The sequence below is a fragment of the Barbus barbus genome (assembly GCF_936440315.1).
Source record: "Barbus barbus genome assembly, chromosome: 46".
Taxonomy (NCBI): domain Eukaryota; kingdom Metazoa; phylum Chordata; class Actinopteri; order Cypriniformes; family Cyprinidae; genus Barbus; species Barbus barbus.
The window spans coordinates 998316-1014549 of record NC_136724.1 but is presented as its reverse complement, the minus strand read 5'-3'; the positions used below and the strand labels follow the sequence as shown (position 1 = coordinate 1014549).

Sequence of the window (16234 nt, the reverse complement as noted above, 5' to 3'; positions counted from 1 at the left end):
CACCAGACATTTCATTTCTGAGATGCTGCGATATGTACAACTACCAGTGTAATGAAATTCCAGATTCAAGTTCATTTGTTGCCAATAAAACTGAATGCACATTTACTGCCATATTTACTTTGAAAGCATTGCAAAACACACAAGAAGCAATGCACGGTAATATCATATTGCAGAAATCTTGCACAGGCATGACCAGGGTTGCATTTCTCAAAAGCATTGTTAGTTTACTATTGTTTCAAGTTATGTTGTTACTAACATAGTTCAATGCATTGCAAACTTGTGTTGTTGAATCCACAGCTCTTGACCTATGGTTAGAAGCATTATTTATTGTTAGTATGATGTGTGGACTTAAACAGGTCAATGACTCAATGAATCAACATTTTTTTTTAAACCAGTTGAAATTAAATCAGCTGACTAATAAAACCAAACATTTTGAATGAAATGATTAAATTCAATTTGGGCACAATAAGCAAGCTACCATCAGTACATTCTATGTTGTTCATTCTATTTAAATGTATATATATACACACATTTTAGTTGTATATTTGCATGTTAACAGTCAGTGTCACAGAATAGCCCGTCTTCACCTTCACTGATCACTTCCACCTGCACCTCATCTAATCATGCTCACCTGATCATCGTCACCATCATCATCCTGCACAATAGAAAAGCACGCACCTCCAGTCACTCGATGTCCGATCTTGAAGTTACCACACTGCAAAGCCTGTTGTTTCTACAAGGACCGACTCCATACGAAGCTTCCAGCTGCGTATACTCCCTGATATTATCTACCAGTCGTACTTACCTGTTACTCTGTTCCTCTTCATCTCCTGCTCGCAGAATCCAGCACTCGGTTCCTACCGCCATTCCCGAACTCTCTGAGACTCCCATCATCTACGGATATGAAAGAGGGAAAGGGGACTGTTATTATCAAGCCTCAAGATCACCGTCACGTACGGAGAAGCATTACTCACCTGACTCCACGCCATCCACCGTGTGCTGTATTCACTCACGATCTGTCAATAAACCTATTCACTTGAACCACTTACCTCTGTGTCAGCAGTTACGTTACAGTCAGTGCCAATTCGTTTTTTTTGTTTTTAAGAATGACAGCGCAAGTGAACTCCAGAGTATGACGTAAGAGGGAATCTGCTTTGAATCAAAAACCAAATAATGCAACAAAAGGACAGGGAACAAAACACAATGAAGTATTTATCAGGTGCAGCATATTGGAGATCTTGAAACAATTAATTAGCAGAAGTTATTACTCCCGCATCATTAATGAGAGCCCTACATTGCTGAACCAAAGAGGTTCAAAGTCTAGAGGTGCCACTATGTTTGGGAAACAGTTGTGACTAGCTGGTTAGTTTCTACAACAAATAATGGTAGTTATTAGTAAGTTATGTCATTGTATGGGAAACACACTCCAGCTCATTGGACCATAATATCACTCCTGATTTATATTAAACATTAAACACAGAAAAGGCACAATATAAGATAAATGTTTCTCTTTGTTATTTTCAGGATGAGAGCAGCATCATCATTTTCTTTAACACCTCCTTTTGTGTTCCTCAGACAAAAGAAATACAGTCCGAGACAGTCTTCGCGAACCTACTTCACTCCCCTCCCATAACACCTCGCGTTAATTTACAACCTCCATAAATGCGAACTCCCTCCCAATTTGCACTTTTAATGACAACTTGAAGGGCTGGTTAATGGATATGCTCCCATTTTGTGGCTTTTTGAATCGTTCGGTCTTTGTAACACTTGAGTAGAGGCAGTATCATGAAAAACTTTATTGTTCGGACAACACAATAAACTTCACTCCTAACATTTAATCACAACATTGATGAAGTTTTCCTTATGTTGCATTGGAAAACCTGAACGAAACCTCTCTGGCACAACCTCCTTACAAGCTCATAACTGCCATGCAAATGCTGTTCATTTTGTGACCAAACGTTTATGAACCATAGGCAAACACGAGCAGTGTAAGTGAGAAAAGAAACTTCAGAGGGAGGAAAAAACACCACAAGTTTTTGGATCTGAAACAATCAGACTTTAGGAAAATGCATTTATATTGACTCTCTCACACATCAGTTACCAAATGTCCCAACCAAGTTTCTCTTCAGAGACTCAAAATGATCTAAAGATTGTCATGGCACGTTGAATCTAATATGCATCACTGCAGCAGGCTTTCACAACACTGTCTGCAGCCTTAAAGCAATGCTTGATCATTCGACATCATGAGACAAATGACTCAGTTAACATGATCGGGCCATGCTTGATAGGAAACAGCTCCAATGTTACTGCCGCTCTTTCAGGCGCCAATGAACCGAGGGCCCTTTTTCTCCCTCGCTTCCTCGCTCATTCTCTTTCTGTTCATGCATCACGTGTTTAATTGTGCCATTAATTAGGCTCTTGATGAAGCCGTTGAGGTCAAAGTGAACGCTTGCCTTTCTGGCACAATAGCTTCATCAAATGTCTAAAGTAATGTGAGCAATACCACAGCACATAACTTCGTAGAGCTTTAACAACAAATTAATTACTTCGAACACTTCACTTGTTTCCAATCACCCATCAGTGGACTGATCTTCAAATATAATGCAAATGAATATAAATGATATCTGACAGATCAGAGTTTAGGGATGTTGCAAAAAGTGACTTTTGTAAGCGATATAACTTATTGACCAACAAACAGCCCTAGCAACCAGTCACAACACCCTAGCAACCGTAAAGTAACATGCTGCAGCCATAATACAACATTATTGATACTAATAAAGCTGCTTCCCAGGATTCAAGGCCTGAATGGATGAATGTACAGTGACTTTACACAACAGGGGACTGCTTCTGTGCTCCTCAGTCAAGCAGCTTCTTAGTCATTATAATGAGCAGCACTGCAGTTCAAATTATTTGTTAGGCATTACATAATGTAATTATCTTTGTTAATGTTAATTAACCTTTTGGAACTATCGACAAAAGTAGTTTTAACTTTATTCAGTATTTTAATTTGTTGATCTTGTCAGGTTATTGACTGGATGCCCTCAAACACTTATAAAACCTAAGAAATGTGACATACAAAAGTAAAAAAAAAAAAAATGCCCCACAGACATGTGACTTGCATCCTTATTGCATACATTGCTTACACAAATACATTTTTGACAATGAATATCTAAGATAAAAGCAAAAACAAATGCACATTGTACTGGGACTTTTTGGTTATTTATTTTTTCCATTCTGCACTGACACTGTGCTTATTAGTAAAAGGTCATTTATTTTGTAATCAGATAATGTGTATTAAAATTGGATTAATAAGGACACAGTGTCTTACTGTATAAAAATGATTAATGTTTTTACTGGAAAAGACTGTAAAAATGCTACAGTAAAAACCTGCAAGTTAGCTTACCAAAAATTGTAAATGGTTTAACAATCACATTATATGTACCTACCTTCGAATGCATCCTCCGAAGGCAGCATTTTTTTCCAGTTTTCAGATGCAGCCATAAGGGAAAAAACACAACCAAAAGTCCAATATTGTGACAGTTCGTCCCCCTCCCGGAATACGGGACCTCGCGCCGCAGAGACAAAGGTAGGGATGGAGGGGGACTTAGGAGGAGGACAAAGGAGTGGATGTGGGATGGTGACAGGGGATGGCAAAGGGCTGGCAGGAAGGCAAGCAGACAGACAGTGCAGGTGGAGGTTTGGGCGGTGGACGGACTCCCGGAAGGAGAACAACCAACAGAGCCCAAGTGGTGATGACGGAGGGAGAATCCAGGGAGAAGACAGGAGGGACTTGGCGCAGCAGGAGCCAGGCGGGACCCAGGCCGCAGCCATGAAGGCGACACACGGTGGAGTTGACGGCAGGAAGAGCCATGGTGGCTGACTCCAGGGGCCCAACTGATAGTGGCGGAGCCCGAGGCGGAGACGGAGAGACAATGAGCCAGGGCAACGGGTAGGATCTGGAGGGACAAGGCAGAGCAGATGGCTCAGGCGACTGAGGCGGGGATCCGGAAGGCCAAGGTGGAGCCGGAGGAAAGGAGGAGCCTGACAGAGCCGGAAGGACAAGGTATAGCCAGAGAAGTAGAGTGATTGTGGGCTGGGCTTTGGGTCAGGAGTGGGGCTGGTAGCCAGCACCAGAAAATAAAAACACGAAGGGAAGACACCGCATACTTATTTTTTTTGTTGGTCTGGTATTCTGTCACAACAACTGCTGTTAAAAAGACACTGGCATAGTGAAGATAACAGAAACAAGTCCTTTTAATGGTAATCCACACGAAGAAGAGGTTCTAACACACAGGGTTCAACATTCAATACCGGACAACGGAAGACAGGACAGACTACACTTTAAGTAGGGGAGCTGATGAGGGACAGACAGGTGAGGAGGATGAACTAAAGAGGACACAGGTGAACGGAGGTTAACTAATAATGACACAACGAGGACAGGAACAGGAACGACCAAATATGGGCACATGAGGGACAAAGCACCACCAAAATTCCAATACTGTGACAATAACACTGTGAAAACTATGAAATACCATATAATTTATAGTGGAAATCAGCAAAGGGACATTCAAGTCTCTGAAAGACACATCACATATGATTATATTTTATATAAATAATTTTGTTTCTTCTCGTTATTGTTGTCAGTAATGTACATTGGCATGTTTTGTGTTGCATCATATGCTTACATAAATGTTTATTGCATTATTTTAGTGTTATGTATTTTTCAGTCTTTGTGTGTATGACCCAGGTCTTCATCTGAGAATTATCCTTGTTTAATGGATAGGCCATTTATGATGGAGTCTCTTTCATCATGTTGCTTTCTATTGTGCAACCTGTATTATTATGGTGGTTTTCAATACATTCTGAGGCCCAATGCAGATTTTGGTAGTTCAAGTAGTTTAGTGTATTAACATTATAGCTTGTAATGAAATAAATGGTTTTAAATTGTAAAAACAATTAGGTTGTAAATTTAGCAATATTTTTTACAATGTTAAAAAAAGAAGGTAATTTTAGCTCATGTTTACAGTAGCAAAATGTTGTTATCGATACCACTATGTCAATCATCACAATTTCAAGAAGGACTTCCAGTGTGTACATGGCCTTAGATAATTAAAAGACTTTCTATGGAACATCATAAAAAGCTTTCCTGTGACATTAGGCTTCAAATCCCTGTCTGCTTCTAATTGGAACTTTGATTTTTCAGAGTGTAGGTTCAAAGCAGCGCTCTGTTCTCTCTTCCCCTCTAGCCTTAAGAAATACTGCACAAAAGTCGCCGAGCTGTCCTTTCAAGATCTTATTTAGCCAGCCATTTATTTTAATAATTTTGACCGTCATGAGACCTCATTAATCTTTGTCAGTGGGCAGGATGGGCCATGAATGTGCAGGGGTGTGTAGGGATTTCTCCAGGAGCTGAAGTCTAGTGTGGGAGGATGCCACTTTGTGGGCGCTGGGCTGTTCCTCATCTGTCTCCCATGCACTCAAGCATGCCTAAAACCTCTGCTGCAGTCCGGCTCCACTCCGCCACGATGACATTTCAATTACACACAGTTCCCCGGGCTCTCCCGACAAGCTGCTAGCAACCGACAATACACCGCTGTGCACTACATCTCCAAACCAAATGGATGCGAGTGCTGCTTCAGCAAACAGGACATCCCATCTCACTTAAAGGAATCTGTTTGATTTAGGTGGTCAGAGGCTCAATAACAGATCACACGATTTCACTCATGAAAAATATTTAATTTGAATGACTGCCAAGTCAGTTCCGGTACAATAAATTGAAATCCCCTGGCAGACTTGTGGATTTAGTGCTGTCAGTATGCCAGTAAGGGCTTACTGTGTTGTTGACTTTGTTTTCTTGTGGTCACATGACTGATCTTTAGCCGTTAGCTGGTATTGATTGTGATTAAGTTGGGGAGAAGGTTTGAGGGAGGACTAGAAATAACACACACAACGTAATTTGCCACTTTGCAGGTTATACTTAGCAATAACACACTCTGTGCTCTACATTCTGAATAACTGTGAAAACAGCAAGATTGTGAGTTTATACTTGCTTTTATATAACAGAAGTAGAATAAACAAGAAGGTCAAGGTCAGGTCAAACAGTCTTTGTGTGTCTCCAGCACTGAGTGAATCATTCACTACAATTTACATGGACACTTTTTGCTTCCATCAGAATGAATTGAAGTTGATATGTGCGTTTATATGTCTCAAGCTTCTGATCAGATTTAATCTTTTTACATGCGCACACTGGATGAATATACAGAGTTTCTTGCTGGTGTCCTATACTGTTTCAAAAAGCACACTTGATATTTATCTAGTTTGGGTCGTAATTAGGCGATGACCAGCACATGAACTGTTGTCCTGTGCTACTTACTTACAGTAAAAGTGCCCCTTTCCATGCCCAAAACCAGTCGCCTGTTGATGAGAGTCTTAAACAAGGACTGGTGGGACATTGTGCTTCTCCACTCCACAGATGCTGAGTGAAAGCAGAATTTTAGAATGACCAAAACTAATTTATGACACTTTATTCACCAGGAAGAACAGCTCATTGTGCTATTTTTACATCACTGCACATGTGCAGGATCGAGATCAAGTGTTTACATGTCCTCTTGCTCGGATTACAAAAGGAATAAACTACCCTTTACAATCTGATCAACATTTTTATCAGATCTGGCCAATTCAATCTGATTGACGTGGTTACATGTGACTTTTTTATTCTGATTGTGCTTCTAGTCCTATTATGATTGGATTATTAGGGTCCATGTAAACGCAGCTAGTGTTAATAAAATAAAACAGTTGAGTGAATAATACAATGACTCCTTCATAAAGTCATTCACTTGTTTAATTCCTGAACGAATTAGCGGTTTTGAGGGAATTGGTTGAATGAAAGAATCAAATGACTCACACAAAAAGACAGGCTCACTCATGTCACCACCTACTGGCATAACAATGTAATTTACAGGAAAAAAAAAGTTACTGAAATAATCCTACCACTAATGCACAGACCTAGAGTCTGTAAAAAGGCATAGTGCTATTGGACAGTTCAATCAAAAGTGTTGTAAAAATGGAAGCATTCTTTAGAAAACTAACGGTAAACACTTAGGTAATGCTATTCTACCCACATAGCGGCCTCCCTTCCTGGGCTTGTCAGGGCTGTGAAAACTATCTACATCAGCGTCACGCAAGATGATTCTTTGATCATGGGATTTGGGATTATGTGGAGTTACAATGTGAAGTAAGACTCTCAAGCCTCGAGCTGCTTAAATGTAACTGATGACAAGACAGACAGAAGTTTGTGTACAGAAGTAAAACTTGCAGGAGTTGTGGGGAAATCTGGAAGACCTGGAATAGCAAACAGAGACCCTCCTAAATCACACCACGGATGTGGGCGCATGGCTGATACCTTCTTAAATGAATCCGATTAATGAAATGAAAAGGCCCTCTGTGTGTAGCATGTAGCAGCAGCATGAGAAAACTCAATACTTAACCACAATCTATTTTAGATATCAGAGATACACTGTGAGATCAAGTTGTTCCAGTTAAATTATGCACTGAATGTGTTTCTGTTAAATTTGACCAAAGTAGGCTGGCCCATTTGATTAAAAAAGTCAGCTAATTTCAGTTATTAGTCTCCAATTATTCACCATTGTGCACATCAGTCTGTGTAAAGACAACTTTAATCCCAACATCAACTATTGTACTAATATTGGGTGAAACATACAGTTATATAAACGCTGTATGATAAAAATGTATATCTTCATCTACCCAGAGAATGTATGTATGTAAACATTATATGGAAACATACAGTATATGGCAATATCACTCTTGATATAGGTCATTATATGTCATATATTACATTTCTGTATGCGTATGTATCCAGTTTAGATACAATATAGGTAAGACAGTGTCTGCTAATATTTATTGAATTATTTTACACGCATATAACACACAGGTTTGAGTGTCTGTCTAAGAAAATAAAACTAGTTGCTTGTATATGAACACAACACAACACATTACACAGTTTATTTGCCCTGATGTAGCCAGAAATAGAGCCCCATGAACATAGAGTATAATAAATGGCCGTGAATGTTTCCTTTGCGTGTTTTAATGTTTTATCATCTAGAACACTCCCATTATAATCACTGTCTTCACTCCAAGCGCACATCGCGGGGTCCACTGCACAATTTCTCCTGACTGTTTGAGCCGGCACTTTAGCGTGAAGCTCATTGCCCGTGCACAGAGAAAGCGCATATTATAATCAAGTGAGCTGTCGAGTCATGTGGCTCACGTGCAGCGTAGATGGGGTGTTAAAATACAGCCACTGCATATTAAATCAATTGCCAGTGCAATTAAAATGGCTGCAGTGCACACACATAAAAAATAAAGAGTGATGGAGACCCAGCGGTTGCAAAAAGCAGAAAACAGGATCTGGGGTCTAGTCACGCTCCTGCCCTGTTGAATTCCTGCATGAAAGTACCAGAACTATTTTTACTTTAACACATTATGATAATAATCCCCAGCAGTTAAAGGAACAGTTTACCCAAAAATTATAATTTCCTGATTATATATTCACCCCAGGCCATCCAAGATGTAAAAGCCACAGCGATGCACACACAACAGACCATTTTTATCATCAATCTGACACAAATGCTCATATACAGCAAGGACCGTTCAACTTTTGGACAGCACACTTGTAAACAATGGCCCAGTCATTCCTGCCTACATCACGCCGGAGATCATAACTAAATCATGTTGGACCACGGTGAGCTTTTGTAGTTGAAAAGTATATTATTATTATTATTTTCTGAAAATAATGGCCTATTGTGAACCACAGACCATCTCAGTTGCATTAGATGAAGAAAATATGAAATGTTTTCCTCCTAAAAAAAAAAAAAAGTAATGTGGATGGTAATATGGATTGGATGGCGTGGGGGTGAGTAAATAATCAACAAATTTTCATTTTGGAGTGAACTATTCCTTTATAGAGAGTGCATTAGTTCCCACCCACTATTTCCGTTGTAATGGTTCTGTTAGTAGCTTTCCCATTAATTTCTCTCATAGGGATTTAAAAAAAAAAAAGTGTTATATTGGAAGCCAGATACCAACCCAACCAACTACAAGAAGAATAACTAAAAAGACAAAGGCCGAAGACTAAACTTGCTTTATGGCTTTAGTGAGGGAAATAATGAATGGAGTGTTTGCTGTTGTGGTCTATAAGATAGGGGTTAACTGTGATCATTCTTGATATGTGTATATGGATATGCCTAATGATCATGTCATACACACTATGAATAAATAAATAATCTGTCACTTCTGTTTTGTATTGAAACTGTGGACTGTTGACTTAAACTGAATCTTTATCAATGAATAAAACATATATTCGGTGTCTCTAGCTGAAGTCAGGTGGTCTCCCAGAGGCTTCCGGAGGCGGGTTCGGTGCTCTAGGTGTCCGCTCGCTTTTCCCTCACTCTCTCACAGCAGAGAATTACATGCCACATGCATTGCTGTCAAGATCTTACAGAAACAAGATTTGTCAGCTCATTTATCAGCGTTCCCCATGGCTTGTACACTCTGTCACACTGACTATTTCTGGAATCTGAACCTCGGGAAACAAATATATAGAACAATACATACAATCAGCATTCAACAGAATCAGCCAGCAGCCGTGTTTAATATTTAAGCAGATTTACCTAGATTGTCAACATGGGTGATCGTTGTTTGATGACTACAACACAACTGCACTGGATTTTTGCCTTTTTTAATTAAAAACATCTAAGCATACCTAAAACAAGACATATTTACTTAAGGAAAATACGTAAAATATACAGCTACGGCAGTTTGAGGGTAAATCTTGAATCAAGTTTTTGCCTCATTGGCAAAGAGTTTGTTTTATGAGCCAGCTAACAGGGAACGTTCTTAGGTGATGTTTACAGCCACCACTGTATAACTAGGACGCAATGCTTATGTGTTTTGGCCATTCTACAATAGCATTATGGGGACTTGAATGCGCAAACTTTTGAAAATGTTTTTCAAAGTGCTTGTTTTTGATAATGATAGCATTACTGTATCCATGTAAACTATAAAAACACAAACTTGTGAAAATGGTGACATCATATGCATGTGTATTACGTGTTCTGTCTATATGTACACAGGTGCATAAAGTTTCTTTATGAAGTGATATCGTCAACTTCTGGCCTGGCATGAGTAAAACATTTTTAGTTGTTTTCACAGATGTGAAGAGGTATCATTTTGACATGTCCATGGTTTTTTATAACATTCACAAAATGTAAGTACAAAACCATTGTACATTGTTCATAGAATGTTATTTTTATTTTATTTTTTTTTTTAAAAAAAAAAGTTGGACATTCAGATAATGTTCACTGGGACACTTCACAAAAATTTAATTGTGCATAAAATTTGAATGAATCAACTGGCCAGTGGGTTAAGAAAAAATAAATGTAATTCTTGAAAACAAGTAATAAGAAAAAATACAAAGACAGCACTGTGACTCTGAGAGTGTAGGAATCACAGATGGAGCAGGAGAGTAGCCACACGTCGTCGAGTGTTGTTAAAGCGGTCAAAAGCAACACTACCAAATCAGCATTCTTGGTAACAAACAAACAACTGTTTGGTGAATGTGTGGTTAAACTTGAATGATCTGCTTCAACTGCTATACTCTCAGCTTCTGACATGGGGAATGTGTCTCAATGTCTTCTGAAAGAAGTCTGGCAACTGCTTGCATTTTTTTTATTATATATATATATATATATATATATATATATATATATATATATATAGGTGTTGAAGTTTTTTATTATGAAGGGAAAACAAAATCATGGCCCTGTGTGAAAAAGTGCTTGCCCCCTAAACCTAATGGCCCAGTTTCCCGTTAAGGTCTTAAAATAAACCAGGACTAGGCTAATTCTACTTAAATTAATCCACACTAAACAACTGACTTTCTGAGATGTTGCTTAAATTTGGATTAACTAGTTCTAGACTACAGAGTCTCAGATTAAGGTAATCAAGGACAAGTGAGATCATCTTTTGGAAACCCGAATAGATTAATGGCATGCACATGTGGCTAAGGAGAGGTTGCTATAAAAACCTGGTATGTGGTATGGAATACTTGTAATTCATTAGTCTTAAGGAGTGTGTGGAACAGGAGTCACTACACTTAACCAAAAAATGGATAAAGACAAAAGAAAACGCTCAAAAAACTTCAGTGAATTTGAGAAGACCCTTTTTAAACAAATTGTATCAAACTATCCTGTAATTGAAAACAAACAGCATGATTCAGGTACAGAAAACAAGAAGAAAGCATGGATTTCCATATTGAATGAATTCAACTCAAATGAAAAAGTAACCAAACGGACACTCCATCAAATTCAGGTATGATTTATTGTTGCCCCATTCTTACAAATCAGTCAATTATAAATGTTTTCATTAATGAAATGTAAAAAGAAAACAATATTATGTAGAACTCCAACTTCAGAGTGTATATTATCTTGTAAAGGTCCTGTGGAAAAACATAAAAATAAACCTGAAAAAAACAACTGCTGCTACGCGTCAAGAGCGTTTCAAGACAGGTGGGGGACTTCCAGTTCCACCAGACACAGAGGAGTTGGGGGACTTGTTGGCTGGGATTATTGAAAGTCAGCAACCCCTGGAAGGTATTCCAGATGATGACCATTTGGACAGTTCAGGTGAGGAATCTTTCAAAGACTCATTTGATAGGACACGTCTCATTTACAGTAACATGTGTTATCCCATCCAACATACAGTAATTAAATGCAAGTCATGTCTTGTAACAAAAATGACGTAATGACCTTTATTGTTGAAGTCAAATGTAATACTAGATTTTTTCTTCCATACAAAGATGACCTGATCTTCACCCAGGACTTCGGGGGCGCAGGGAACAGTCAAGAGGCTCAAATGAATCCATCAGCAGCCAGCACCAACAGCAGCAGCATCCAGTCTCCTGCGGTAGCATTAGTCAGCATCCAGCAGTCTCTAATCCAGGCAGCAGGTCAAGAGGGAAAAGGATGACCATTCATGAGAAACTTGCCATAGAGTTCCATGAATGTAAATTAAAATATTTAAAAGAAGAACATGAAGTCAAAATGAAAATTCTTCATCTTGAGTTGTCTATGAAAGAGAGAGAGATGAAGCAGCAGCAGTGTCAATTGTCTTTGGAACCAAACCTCAGTTAAATAAAAAAAATGTTCTGAAATTTTTTACCTGTCTATGCCAATCATTTATGTATCACTCAAGGCACATTTATGAGAAGTGCTGCAAAGCAAAAGCATCTCTGTAAGCAAGTCCATTTCTGTCATTGGCTAGCTCAGGGATGGGGACATGTTGGTCATCATCATCTTCAATATCAGGGTCTGGGCAGCCACACTGTTTAAGAAAATTATGAAGCACTGCTGTTGCAATAATAACAATGCAGCACCTCCTAGGTTCAAACCGCAGTGTATTTCGGAGACACTGGAAACGATTCTTCCATACACCAAACATGCGCTCTATTAGCCCTCTGGTGAGAATGTGAGCTTGGTTATAGCGCTGTTGCTCTGGTCTGACTGGATGGAGATAAGGGGTGAACAAGAAGTTTGTCTGTGCATACCCACTGTCACCAAGTAGAATTCCAGAGTGTTGTCTTGCTTCAAACTGAGTATATAAAGAGGAGTTGTGGAAAATCCTTGAGTCATGAGTTGAACCTTTCCAGCGTGCAACAATATTGGAGAACTGCATAGTGGGAGTGCACACTCCTTGTACATTTATTGAAAACCAGTTTTTACGATTTCTGAATTCCCCAGCATCTGCTGTAGAGGGACACTTGATGGGAATGTGGCAGCCATCGATACAACCAATGACTCCAGGGAAGTTCCCATATTCATAGAAATCTACCTTGTAGGTGGCCTGTTCAGCAGCATTTGGGAACTTGATGAAATCCTTTTTCAGTTTACATATAGCACTGCAGACTTTGTGTACTATTTTGCACACTGTTGATTCACCTACACCACACAAATCCCCAGTTTCCCGATGGAAGGTTCCACATGCCAAAAACCTTAAGGTAATTAATATTTGTAAGGAAGGAGAAATAGGGGTGCCTCTGACTAAGTCACCTGAAAGCTTGGGCTGCAGCAAACCAATTATTTCTGTTGCATTTTCCTTTGACATACGGAAACGGTCAAGAAAATGTAAATCATCAAAATCATTTAGTGGGTTGCTCCTGTCTTTTAGCAACCTTCTTTCTGGTCTTGGTGGTGGTCTCTGATTGTCATTGAAATAGTCAAGGTAATCCATTTTTTGCTACTGTGGACGTGAGCCTTGAGGCAAGCAGTTTTTAATCTGAGGTTAAACCTGCTTCTGACCAGGTTTAATTTAAGACTTAATTTAGATCTGGATTAGGTCTAATCCTACTTCTAGAAATCCAATTGTTTAAATCAAGACTAGTGCAAGTCTGAGACTATTGTAATCCATGTGTGAGAAAGCTACTTCAATAAATCCAGGTTTAAAATGACATTTAGTCTACGACTAGGCTTAATCCCCGTACGGGAAACCGGCCCAATAACTGGTTGGGCCACCCTTAGCAGCAACAACTGCAATCAAGCGTTTGTGATAACTTGCAATGAGTCTGTTACAGCGCTGTGGAGGAGTTTTGGCCACTCATCTTGGCAGAATTGTTGTAATTCAGACACATTGGAGGGTTTTCGAGCATGTAATGAGTTTTCGAGTCACAGTGCTGTCTTTGTATTTTTCTTATTACTTGTTTTCAAGAATTACATTTATTTTTTCTTAACCCACTGGCCAGTTGATTCATTCAAATTTTATGCACAATTACATTTTTGTGAAGTGTCCCAGTGAACATTATCTGAATGTCCAACTTTTTTTTTTTTCAAAAGAGTTAGTAGCAATACAATTTTAAAATTGTGAAATGTTTCTTTTTGTAATAGCAAATGCAAAATAAATCACTCAGCCATTCACTTCAGATATTACATACAATATCAATTTTCTTTTGCTTCTCACAGAACAGAATTATAAAAAGCCAAGACTAATACATTTATGTTCAGTACGAGCAGAGATATTCCTATACATTTTTATTCATAAAAGGAAGCTTCTCTTTTTGAGCTGCGGGCTGTGTGGCGTATACTTAAGCCCGCAGGAAAGATATTCTCCTCTTTCACATTTGCTTCAATCTGCTGAATGTCAAAGGATTGATACAGAGAACAGAAAAGTACATGAAGTGCATTCTAATGTCGTGGGCCAAACACACTGTCATTCTCATCGTATCCAGAAGACCATTTCCATTCCATCCATGGCAATGGTGACTCCGGCCAAAGTTTAAGCCGTTTGAAAGGTTTATGTTTAATATCACTCATTCTAACCCTGAATGGACATTTAAAAGCACTGGAACTTGCATTGGTTAATGACTGTGTCTGTTTAATGGGAACAAGGCATATGTTAAATCCTTCAGCCGACCCTAAAGAGTGACAGAAGCAGCATTGTGGATGAGCACACGCTTACAATGTCACACTGACTCCAGTCACAGTGAATGATGCTCACAGCAGTTAATCATCACAGACTGTATAGGAATCTGAAGTCAAAAAGGAAATGCTCACCCAAAAATTCAATCATCATTTACTCACCCTCATGTTGTTTCAAATCCATTTTTTTGTTTGTTTGTTTGCTATTCTTTTCTCAAGAAGAGAGAGAGAGCACAAAAAAAATAAATTTGGAAAAACATGAGGCTTGTTTCTGCCACTGAATAAAAAATAAAAGGTAATTACAACTTTTTATCTCACAATTCAGAATCTTTTTAATATAAAGTCAGTTATAAAGTCAGAATTGTGTGATATAAAGTCACAGTTGTGTGTTACAAATTTAGAACAGCGAGATAAAAACTTGCAGTTCTGACCTTGTTTCAGAACTGTGGGTTTATATCTCACAATCCTAACTTTATAACATGCAATTGCAAGTTATAAAATCAGTATTGTGAGACATAAACTCGCAATTGTTAGACAACAGTGCAGTCGGAATTGAAAAGAAGTCAGAAAAAAAGTCGCAATTACTTTTTTTTAATATTCATTTTTGAAAATGGGCTTCCATATGAGGCCTAAGAATAAGTATCAAGCAGGTTTTATAATTAAACATTTTAATTTGTTATGAATAATTTAATTTTAAATAATAACATGATTAGCATTAATGCAAATTAACGATGACCCTTAAGTCTGCCTCAAAACAGACTGTCATGTTCAGTAATATGAAAATCAACAATATTTGACCCTGGACCACAAAACCAGTCATAAGGACCAATTGAGATTTATACATCATCTGAGAGCTGAATAAATAATCTTTCCATTGATGTATGGCTTGTTATGATAGGACAATATTTGTCTGAGATACAACTATTTGAAAATCTGGAATCTGAGGGAGCAAAAAAATCTAAATATTGAGAAAATCTCCTTTAAAGTTGTTCAAATGAAGTTCTTAGCAATGCATATTACTAATCAAAAATGAAGTTTTGATATATTTACAGTAGGAAGTTTACAAAATATCTTCATGGAACATGATCTTTACTTGATGACTGCTTTTGTGCTGCAGGGTCACATATATTGATTTCTAAAGCCACTTTTTGTCCATTTTTATGTTTTTTTTCTGTCTGTAAATTAAGGTTCTCAGCAAACATTGCAATTAATGGATTAATGAATTGCCATATCATGTAATTCGATTCACGTTTAATGCACTGCCAGCCTTATGCACATAATGCATAATATTCATGCATAATACAGCAGCGAAAAGAACAGAGCACGTACTTTCTCCAAATACGAATGGTTTTCATTTTCTACTTCCCGTTTTATTATCTCTACAACACAATAGCAAACTAAATCTGGATGTATGCCGATGACAGTTCTGTAATATTTCAGCATCTCTGATCTTTTTGAAAAGCGTAAACTTTCAATGCCAAATGCTACGCATATTAAACTACTAAATCAAGCGCCGGCGAAGGAAACGGAAAATGCGTCTGTACGTTTTGCTGGAGTAACAGATTGGAGTGTAATCATTACAAATATATTTCGGCTTGCAATTAATCATGGGAGTACAGGAACATGCATAACAGTTATGATGCTGCTGAATAAATAGGCCATTTATATTCCAAATGGATGATGCTGCCTTTAATCTGAAGTGTAGTAATATTTTTGCAAGTACCAATTTATTTTGTGAGCCAAACGTG

At 38.3% G+C, this 16234-nt stretch overlaps 1 protein-coding gene across 1 annotated transcript; it reads right to left on the bottom strand.

The window, feature by feature from the left end:
• Nucleotides 1–12276: 12276 nt before the first annotated feature.
• Nucleotides 12277–13305, bottom strand: LOC306865002 (putative nuclease HARBI1; the record flags this gene model as incomplete). Its single annotated transcript, XM_079409334.1, has 1 exon — nucleotides 12277–13305. One exon carries the CDS (start codon nucleotides 13303–13305, stop codon nucleotides 12277–12279), a length of 1029 nt encoding a protein of 342 aa, XP_079265460.1.
• Nucleotides 13306–16234: the final 2929 nt, after the last annotated feature.